General features: G+C 33.5%; 3 protein-coding genes across 3 annotated transcripts; 2 read left to right on the top strand and 1 right to left on the bottom strand.

Annotated features, from left to right (window-relative positions):
- Positions 1-3,467: 3,467 nt before the first annotated feature.
- On the bottom strand, positions 3,468-4,484 carry LOC111429252 (ribosomal protein L10). Its single transcript, XM_023065115.2, has 4 exons — positions 4,416-4,484; positions 4,254-4,282; positions 3,889-4,194; positions 3,468-3,837 (listed from the first exon to the last, which is right to left on the bottom strand). Exons 2-4 carry the CDS (start codon positions 4,274-4,276, stop codon positions 3,510-3,512), a joined length of 657 nt encoding a protein of 218 aa, XP_022920883.1. The 5' UTR covers positions 4,277-4,282; positions 4,416-4,484; the 3' UTR covers positions 3,468-3,509.
- A 195-nt stretch (positions 4,485-4,679) lies between these two features.
- LOC111429239 (ribonuclease P protein subunit Rpp25) lies at positions 4,680-5,609 on the top strand. The gene is made up of 4 exons (XM_023065103.2): positions 4,680-4,834; positions 4,885-5,066; positions 5,124-5,240; positions 5,361-5,609. Exons 1-4 carry the CDS (start codon positions 4,739-4,741, stop codon positions 5,503-5,505), a joined length of 540 nt encoding a protein of 179 aa, XP_022920871.2. The 5' UTR covers positions 4,680-4,738; the 3' UTR covers positions 5,506-5,609.
- A 3-nt stretch (positions 5,610-5,612) lies between these two features.
- Positions 5,613-9,571, top strand: LOC111429238 (dihydrolipoyl dehydrogenase, mitochondrial). The gene is made up of 7 exons (XM_023065102.2): positions 5,613-5,827; positions 5,944-6,105; positions 7,964-8,347; positions 8,421-8,522; positions 8,579-8,803; positions 8,861-9,059; positions 9,111-9,571. Exons 1-7 carry the CDS (start codon positions 5,786-5,788, stop codon positions 9,530-9,532), a joined length of 1,536 nt encoding a protein of 511 aa, XP_022920870.1. The 5' UTR covers positions 5,613-5,785; the 3' UTR covers positions 9,533-9,571.
- Positions 9,572-10,100: the final 529 nt, after the last annotated feature.

Genomic DNA, 10,100 nt, shown 5'->3' with positions numbered 1-10,100 from the left:
AGTGGCATAAACATGCTCAACCGCCTCCTCGTTCTCCGCATATAGTCGGCATTCAACATCGTCGGGTAGACCCAACAAGTTGAGGTGTGTCTAATCGGCAGTGCCTAGTTAAGACACCTATTATAACTTGAATGCTGCTACGAGCAAGTCCTAAAATATTCCCTGATTTGATAGTGGCGATGTTAATAAACAATTAAGCATGTCTCATACCAGGAGAATTGGTTCACAATAGGCGAAGTCTCTCTAGCCCACAGTACAATTCTATTTTTGGCCAACGCAAATGATACAACAACTGCTGGCTCATCTGCCGCTTCATTGCCAGCAAACCCTGACTGTAAGCTTACTTAATCTGGGGTACTTAATATCTGCCTGAACCAAAGAATTTTCGTATTCGATCCAGGACAGCCGTTTAGACAGTACAATCTGGTATCGAGCATTAATCATTGATAGTGATCCCCCCAAATCTGACGGCATTGATAGCACAATATCAGTGCTTATGTCTTCCACAGCCTATTGGTAGAACATGTCGTAACAGTTTTGAGCATATTGCTTAAATCTGCAAATGGTAGTTCTAACCACTTTCTCTACGTGCAAATACAAAGGAGATAGGATATAAATTTACTTCTAACAACTGAAGTCTGTCGGACTTTCCTATACCAGGCTGCTACTCCCTATGTGATCATAGATGTAACCACAATCACATAGAGCCAGTACAGTCTTTCAGGGGTAAGACCCCAATCTTTCTAACAAAGACTACGATATCTAAGTCCACAAGAATAGTCTAGCTTTGTGTAAAACTGCAAATATCCATTCCATGAGAAGGTTTTGTCTACGATTACTCCTAGATATTTAACTTCCTTTCACAAAGGAATTTCTTCACCTTGGATAGTGAGGCGGATTAGTCCATCCAACTATCCAAGGTGAAAGGTACGACGATTTTAATTTTAATTAAAAGCTGAATGCGTAACAACTCAAGTCGTAACTTTTTGATTTAATGAAAATGCATCAAATTTCCGGTTTGGTTTTGTTACCGGCGTTGTAAGTAAAAAAGGAATTGTGTTTACAGTGATACAATAAAGTCTACATACACCCCAGAAAATGATATTTCAGCTCCTGAAATGTAATTCAATGAATTTTGTAAACGAAGGATATTAGAAGTCTATATTATTTTAATACAAAGTCGAAACAGTTCGACTTGTGCTACGAACTAAAGGCTACAGCAGTAGATTTAGTCGCAAGACTGCTAAACCCGAATTATTCTAGTTCTAGGTCTTGTGTTAGTTCTAGTGATAGTGCTAGTGTAAAACTAGAACTAACACTAAACCTAGAACTAGAAACATTCGGGTTTAGCCGTGCGTCCTCAGACAGATACTTTCTAGTTCTAGGTTTAGTGTTAGTTCTAGTTTTAGTTCAATAAAAATATACAACATAGGGATATCATATGCTAACTAGCGCTACTTACCACTGTCTCTAGAACTAACATTAGACCTAGAAATAGAAACATTCGGGCTTAGCCGGACGTCTCTCAAGACTGCTAAACCCGAATGATTCTAGTTCTAGGTCTACTGTTAGATTTAGTTTTACACTAGCACTGTTATCTATGTAGAACTAACACTATACCTAGAACTAGAATCATTTGGGTTTAGCCGCACGTCTGTAGAGATGGCTAAACTCGAATGATTCTAGTTCTAGGTATAGTGTTAGTTCTAGTTTTACACTAGCACTGTTATCTATGTAGAACTAACACTATACCTAGAACTAGAATGATTTGGGTTTAGCCGCTCGTCTATATAAAGACGGCTAAACCCGAATGATTCTAGTTCTAGGTGTAGTGTTAGTTCTAGATTTATATTAGCACTGTTATCTATGTAAAACAAACACTAGACCAAGAACTAAAATCATTTGGGTTAGTTCTACTTTTAGTTCAATAAAAATATACAACAATATAGCGCTGAATTACAATTAAAACTAGAACTAACACTAGACCTAGAACTAGAAAGTTTCGTTTTTAGCCGTGCGTTTTCCCATTATTCTAGTTCTAGGTCTTGTGTTAGTTCTAGTGATAGTTCTAGTTTTACACTTGTAGTTCTATGTTTTAAGAGACGCACGACTAAACGGAATGTTTTTAGTTCTAGGTCTAGTGTTAGTCTAGTTTTATTTGTTATTCGGCGCTAGACAGTTGTATATTTTTATTGAGCTATAACGGACACTACTTTTTTTTAGGACTATATGTAGACTTTTTTGAGTTAATGATATGATTATGTTTTGTGTTCCTCTTTATTAATAATAACTTATATAGTTTTTATGTAAAATATGGAAATAATATGGACGTCTTACATGTTTTGTTAAAAAAATTCATTGAATTGCATTTCGGGAGCTGAGATATTATCATTTTCCGGGATATATGTAGACTTTATTGTATCACTGTACATCATTTAAATACTCAGACTGTTAGTAATAAAGGTGATACTTTTGAGCATTCGCAAAATGCTGAATCTACATTTTACTTTAATGATTTTGTTGTCCTTATTGCAGCAAACGTCATTAAGTCGGTCTCGAAGGGTAATTTAAACACTCTCTGCTACAATTTGTTCAAAATACTGATGTCATTCTTGTTTACGGCGAGGTAGTGCGCCGATTATTCAAATTATTCAATGACACGGTATAGTTCTTTGTAATCCCTCTAACAAAACTGTTTAATGACTCCATAATAATTGGAGTCTTTCCAAATACGTTTAAAATTTCTGCAGTTACTAATTAACTATCGGTTCCTGTCGACTTGAGCGGTTCGACCTGTGATCGCGTTTAAAAAGGGAAAGATATTTGGAATATCCTAACATTTTGAAACATGTACTATAATCTTTTTCATAAACGTTTATCTCTATTTAAAGTACTCACTCATATGATTTTAATGAAACACACCAAATGATCACGTTTACATACATTTAAAAAGTAATTTCAATATTTTCAGGATTCTTATATGCTAAAGGTTATTACAGGTTTCTATATAGGACGAAATAAGAATGTCAAACGTCAAATTAATGTCAAAAATTAGTTTTTAAATTTCGAATATTTCAAGTTTTTGTATATAAAAAATGGATTTAGCTAATTCTTGTTTATTAATTAAACTGTGTTTATTCGTGATTGATGTATTCATGGTAATTTTCAATACAATCACAATAAGAAATTTTCTAACAGGATCTGATGACGATTTCAACTATACAAATTGTTCAAGTAAAAAAGAAATTAAAAAGAAAAATAAATCCCTGCAAACCCATCTGCCTGGAGATTTTAAAACCGCGGAATCTTTAGATGATATAACATCCGTTTATCCAATTTACAGAAATTTTAAGAAACTCCAAAAGAAAAATAAATCATCATACAAATGTACACCTGAAAGATGTGACTGTAACGTACGGAGGAACAGAAAATGTAAATTATAAGTTTTAATATTAAAAAAATTTAAATTGCCATTATTTTTTTTATTAATTTAACTTCATACAAAGAAATTAACCATAAATTTCGTCTTGAACTTTCTTCCAAGCAGCCAATGGTCCATGTTCTGGTCTGTATTGAACATTGCAGCCATCTGGAGCTAATCTACCATTATTCTTCAAATCTTCATATGTGTCTCTTTCATACTTGGTAAATCCCCATTTTTTTGAAACGTAAATCTTTTGACGACCGGGGAACTTGAACTTGGCTCTCCTCAAAGCTTCAATAACTTGAGCCTTGAATCTATCACTCGATCGTACGCTCATAATTGGTTGTCCAATATGAACGCGAGCAACTGTGCCTTGTGGTTTTCCATAAGCACCTCTCATTCCAGTTTGGAGCCTAAAAATAATCTTATTAATATTTATTTTAATAAAAAAATAAGAACTTTACCTATCAGCTCCAGCACATGATAACATTTTATTGATACGAATAACATGGAAAGGATGCAACCTCATTCTGATGTGGAATTGATCTTTACCACAGTTCTTAACCAAGTATTTGTTGGCACAAATACGCCCGGCTTCCAAAGCTTCAGAACTAAGCTGTTCATATTCGTCAGAAACTAAATGAACGCAAAGAGGGAAATCATCGACTGCCGCTTTCTTTTTGCCCAAGTCGAAAATGCGGATTTTCGGGTCTGGGACACCACGACAAAATCTCGATTTTGGATACGGTTTGTTTTTACAATAACGATAACTAAAATACATATAAAAGTTATCACCTTAATTTCACAATGTTATAACCTTATTACTCACCATCTCGCGGGACGTCTCCCCATCTTCGGCTAAAATACAACAATTTACTCTTTAAAACGATAAATAAGGTATTAAAAAGTAGCGATGAATTATTAGTAAGCGTTTTTGAAGGGGTAAAACCTTATTAAATTAAAGATGATTAAGATTTGAGCGAAAACTTACCTCGTGGATGTTGACACCACCACCGAAAAAGTCGTAGAGAATGCAGCGACAACGGTGATGTTGCGAATTAAAATTGTTGTTTTACTAACTTCACTTTGATTTTTGTTTTATAACAAAAAGAAATTGTGGTTTTTTAAAAACAAATTTTATAAACATTTATGAAAACTAAATGATTATATTTAATTTTTTATTTAAATTATTCTAATAATTAATTTTAAATTTAAAAGTATAAAATTTAACTAACTTCATGTCAAACTATGACACATCAATTAAAATTGACACAACACAAAAAAATTTTAGGTTAGATTTATTAATTTATAGAAATGAATAATTACGTTAAAGGTAAAAATTGCGAACAGCCTCTATTAAAAGAAAAAATCCCCATTTCAAATTTACCGAGTGATTTTCTTTGGATGCAGGTAATAATGTGTTAGGATAAATAAATGATTCTTTAATTCATTTTTTTTAGGTTAGGGGAGGAAGCAAAATAAGAAATTTGTTAACAACGGCTTTAAAAGAATTTCCAGAGAAAAAATCGGTTGTTTGGACGGGATTTGGGGCTTCTGTGGGTAAAACAATAACATGTGCCGAAATTATGAAAAGAGAATATAAACACACTTTGCATCAAATTACAAAAATAAGTTTCAAATTGTACTTTAATATTGATATGGAATCAAAATATTCAATTTCATAAAATAATTTTTATAGAATCGAAGAATATTGGGATCCTATTATTCCAGAATTAGACCAACTAGTTGTTAAACGCCAAATACCTATGATAAATATTTTATTGTCATTAGATCCATTGGATGAAAAAGAATTAGGGTAAATTTTAATCTTAATTAAGGCCCAGTTTTACCTAATTCTCAATAAGAACTATACAACTGGAACTAGAACATTAGATTGCAAAAACATTGAAGTTTTATTACAATTTTATATTTCTAGATATCAAAGCCCAGGAAAAACATTACAATATTTACCAGACACAAGAAAGCAGAAAAGGAATCAAAAAAATTTCAAAGGAAGCAATAAAAACAATAAATTTAAAAGTAAAGAAGAAAAAATAAATAAGAACCAAACTCAAAGGTGACATATCATATTGTGGATACGTTCTTAAAACCACTTTAATCTAAAATTTAATTATCTTATAAAATTACTAATTAAAAGTTCAGCTAGATAAAAAAAAATCTGTAACACGGTTATTTACTATTAACCTATCCCATTTATTTTTATTAAACAATAAAAAAAAATCCCTAAAAAATATTTGACATAAATTCTTTATGTCATCTGTCAAATTTGATCTACATTGTTGAATGTCACCTGAAGTACGGTTGGTCACTTTGGCTGTCAGTGTGGTTATCAGGTGAAAGATGCAATCGAAAATTTGGAGTTTTGTGGCTTCTTCGGTGAAGGTAAACTTTAAAAACACATTTTAATAATTCCTCATTATATTTCAATAAATAAAAGTTATCGAAAACACTTTAAAACGTTTACGTAACGAAACCTAACCTCACATTTACAATTTTAGAATCATTGTGTAAGCGGCCGCTTGACTGGTAGCTCAGTGGTTTTTAATAATGTACAACAAAAACGGTCTTATTCCGATGCCCAAGATGCGGATATCGTTGTTATTGGATCGGGACCCGGCGGTTACGTAGCTGCTATTAAAGCTGCACAATTAGGGATGAAGGTAAAAAGAATTGTTGATAAAAATATTAATAAATTAAAATTTTGCAAAAATTCAACCGTCATCATGTGGCTTAAAAACCGACAATTTTTTTTTAATCAATGACCCAAAAAATCACGTAAAATTAAAAAAAGTGCGGAAAAGTATAGAAAAATCACATTAAAGTTTCGATGTGACGTCACGTTTTGTGACGCAAGGCTAAACCCGTTTCTAGTTTTAGGTCTAGTGTTAGTTCTAGTTTTGGTGCAATAAAAATATGCAATATAGTGATATATTATGCTAACTAGCGCTAAACCCGAATGATTCTAGATCTTGTGTTAGTTCTAGTGCAAAACTAAAACTAACACCAGATCGAAAACTAGAAACATTCGGATTTAGCTCCATGTATCTCAAGATGGCTAAATCCGAATGATTCTGGTTCTAGATCTTGTGTTAGTTCTAATGCAAAACTAACACTAGACCGAAAACTAGAAACATTCCAATTTAGCCCCATGTCTCTCAAGACGGCTAAATTATGCAATGATAGTGCTAGTGTAAAACTAGAACTAATACAAGGCCTAGAACTAGAAACATTCGGGTTTTGCCGCGTGTCTCTCAAGACTGCTAAACCCGAATGATTCTAGTTCTTGGTCTTATGTTAGTTCTAGTGCAAAACTAAAACTAACACTAGACCGAAAACTAGAACCATTCGGATTTAGCCCCACGTCTCTCAAGACGGCTAAATCCGAAGACTCTAGTTCTAGGTCTTGTGTTAGTTCTAGTGTTAAACTAAAACTAACACTAGAGCGAAAACTAGAAACATTCGGATTTAGAATCTCTCAAGACGGCTAAACCGGAATGATTAGTTCAATAAAAATATACAACATAGTAATATCTTACGCTAACTAGCTCTACCTACCACTGTCACTAGAACTAACATTAGACCTAGAATCATTCGAGTTTAGCCGTCTTGAGAGACGTGCGGCTAAACCCTCTTCTGTTAGTTCTAGTGCTAGTCTAATACTAAAACCAACACTAGACAGAGAACTAGAAACATTCGGGTTTAGCCGCACTTCTCTCAAGATGGCTAAACTTGAATGATTCTAGTTCTAGGTCCCGTGTTAGTTCTAGTGCAAAACTAAAACTAACACTAGACCGAAAACTAGAACCATTCGGATTTAGCTCCACGTCTCTCAAGACGGCTAAACCCGAATGATTTTAGTTCTAGGTCTTGTATTAGTTCTAATAATAGTTCTAGTTCAATAAAAATATACAACATAGTAATATCTTACGCTAACTAGCTGTACCTACCACTGTCACTAGAACTAACACTAGACCTAGGACTAGAATCATTCGGGTTTAGCCGTCTTGAGAGACGTGCGGCTAAATCCGAATGATTCTACTTCTAGGTCTTGTGTTAGTTCTAGTGCTAATGTAATACTAAAACTAACACTAGACCGAGAACTAGAAACATTCGGGTTTAGCCGCACGTCTCTCAAGACGGCTAAACCCGAATGATTCTAGTTCTAGGTCTTGTGTTAGTTCTAGTACAAAACTAAAACTAACACTAGACTGAAAACTAGAAACATTCGGATTTAGCCCCACGTCTCTCAAGACGGCTAAACCCGACTGATTCTAGTTTTAGGTCTTGTGTTAGTTCTAGTGATAGTGTAAAACTAGAACTAACACTAGACCTAGAAAGTGTCGGGTTTAACCCAACCACAAAAGTAACGTCACGTCGAAGCTTTAAGTTTTAAACTTTTCCACATTTTTTTTATTAGTAATGGCTTATTTGAGTGATTTCCCGTCGATTAAAAAAAATTGTTGATTTTTAAGTGACATGATAATTCTTGAATTATACCAAAATTTTTTGTTGTTTTAGACAGTTTGTATTGAAAAAAATGATACGTTAGGTGGTACGTGTTTAAACGTTGGTTGCATTCCTTCAAAATCTTTGTTAAATAATTCGCATTATTATCATATGGCCCATTCGGACGATTTTAAAAACCGAGGAATTTTAGTAGATAATGTTAGGGTAGATTTAGAAAAACTAATGGGGGCTAAAAGTGGGGCTGTTAAAGCGTTAACAGGAGGTATCGCTATGTTATTTAATAAGAATAAGATCAAACTGATTAAGGGCCACGGAAAAATTACCGGGGCCAATCAAGTTACTGCGTTGAAAAGTGATGGATCAAGTGAAGTCGTTAATACTAAGAACATTTTGATCGCTACTGGATCAGAAGTTACTCCATTTGCAGGATTAGAAGTGAGTTGTTATTAAAGCGAGATAAATTAAGGTTAAAAATTATCTAAGGTTAAAAAATGTTTTTTCTAAATAGGTTGATGAAGAACAAGTTGTTTCTTCAACTGGAGCGTTATCATTAAAACAAATTCCTAATAAAATGGTTGTTATCGGAGCTGGAGTAATCGGTTTAGAATTGGTACTTTGTTTATTTTTCTTGCAAATTTTTTTTATATTAATAAAAACATGATTTAGGGATCAGTTTGGTCTCGTTTAGGTGCTGAAGTAACAGCTATTGAATTTATGACTTCGATTGGTGGTGTTGGTATTGATGGCGAAGTCTCAAAAACTTTCCAAAAAATCCTTGGCAAACAAGGGTTGCAATTTAAAATGGGTACTAAAGTGACCGGAGCTACAAAATCTGGTGGAGTTATTAAAGTTTCCGTTGAAGACGTTAAAAATCCCGATAAAAAAGAGGAAGTAAAAATTTAATTCAAACGTTTCGATTTATGATTTAAATTTTGTTTTTTTGTTTAGTTGGAATGCGATGTTCTTTTGGTGTGCGTTGGACGAAGACCATACACGGAAAACTTAGGTTTGGAAGAAATGGGGATAGAGAGGGATCAACGTGGAAGAATTCCAGTTAATTCAGTATTTCAAACAGTTATACCAAATATTTTCGCAATCGGTGATTGTATACATGGTCCCATGTTAGCTCATAAAGCAGAGGATGAAGGTTTATTCAAAAAAATCAACATAACTTAAATGTATTAAGTTATTTTTTTAGGAATAATTTGTGTGGAAGGAATAAATGGCGGCCCAGTTCACATAGATTATAACTGCATCCCGTCTGTTATCTACACACATCCAGAAGTAGCATGGGTGGGTCGCTCAGAAGAAGATTTAAAAAGTGAAGGGGTAGAATATAAAATTGGTAAATTCCCATTTTTGGCAAATTCAAGAGCGAAAACTAATAACGATACAGACGGTTTCGTTAAGGTTTTATCTGATAAATCTACCGACCGTATTTTGGGAACTCATATCATTGGGCCAAGCGCTGGTGAACTTATCAATGAAGCTGTGTTGGCTCAAGAGTACGGAGCGTCTGCTGAAGATGTCGCCAGAGCTTGCCACGCTCATCCGACTTGTGCGGAAGCGCTTAGAGAAGCCAATTTGGCTGCTTATTGTGGGAAACCAATTAATTTTTAAACAAGTTTTAAGTCATTAATAAAGAGAGAAAGAGAATAAGAGAGGAATTTTCAATATTATTAATCAATATTATTTAAAATATTTACTGCCCCCCCAATACTTTTTTTTCCTTGGAAGGTTTTTTTGAAAACTTTTTTTGTTGCTTTTGAAACGTGTAAATAGGTTTTATTTTTTAAAATTCGCGAATTTAATTAATTTTTAAGAAATATTAAATAAAAGTTATTGAATTTATAAGTAGTATTTTTTATGGAAATATTGCAATATAAGTAACTCAGAATTATTGATAAATCGAAATTACCTGTTAAAATTACCAATCAACTAATTGAATTAAGTAACCGCTTGTTTATTGGATAGATTTCGACCCCCCAGATTGAGATACAATACCTCCCAAACAAAAAAAAACTCAACCTACCCAAAGTTGATTGTTGGAGTAGTACAGACAAACGCGATATGTTAGTTCTAAATTAGGATATCCACAATTTTCATAACAATATTTACATGGATATTTGGGTCAAAACTATTGCGTAAGGTATATAGCCAAAAAATAGCTTCATGTACCTTGGAACAG

This window comes from Onthophagus taurus, chromosome 1, assembly GCF_036711975.1.
Source record: "Onthophagus taurus isolate NC chromosome 1, IU_Otau_3.0, whole genome shotgun sequence".
In the NCBI taxonomy this organism is placed as follows: Eukaryota; Metazoa; Arthropoda; class Insecta; order Coleoptera; family Scarabaeidae; genus Onthophagus; species Onthophagus taurus.
The sequence above is the reverse complement of the archived record's forward strand: the minus strand, read 5'-3'. Positions and strand labels throughout refer to the sequence as shown.

Bases quoted from the DNA above. Each gene is read 5' to 3' on its own strand.
- LOC111429252 (XM_023065115.2), bottom strand. From the start codon at position 4,276: ATGGGGAGACGTCCCGCGAGATG. The intron at 4,195-4,253 runs GTGAGTAATAAG...TATGTATTTTAG, and splicing joins GGGAGACGTCCCGCGAGATG to TTATCGTTATTGTAAAAACA. The intron at 3,838-3,888 runs GTAAAGTTCTTA...GATTATTTTTAG, and splicing joins TCATGTGCTGGAGCTGATAG to GCTCCAAACTGGAATGAGAG.
- LOC111429239 (XM_023065103.2), top strand. From the start codon at position 4,739: ATGAATAATTACGTTAAAGGTAAAAATTGCGAACAGCCTCTATTAAAA. The intron at 4,835-4,884 runs GTAATAATGTGT...CATTTTTTTTAG, and splicing joins GTGATTTTCTTTGGATGCAG to GTTAGGGGAGGAAGCAAAAT. The intron at 5,067-5,123 runs GTACTTTAATAT...TAATTTTTATAG, and splicing joins ACAAAAATAAGTTTCAAATT to AATCGAAGAATATTGGGATC.
- LOC111429238 (XM_023065102.2), top strand. From the start codon at position 5,786: ATGCAATCGAAAATTTGGAGTTTTGTGGCTTCTTCGGTGAAG. The intron at 6,106-7,963 runs GTAAAAAGAATT...TTGTTGTTTTAG, and splicing joins CTGCACAATTAGGGATGAAG to ACAGTTTGTATTGAAAAAAA. The intron at 8,348-8,420 runs GTGAGTTGTTAT...TTTTCTAAATAG, and splicing joins CTCCATTTGCAGGATTAGAA to GTTGATGAAGAACAAGTTGT.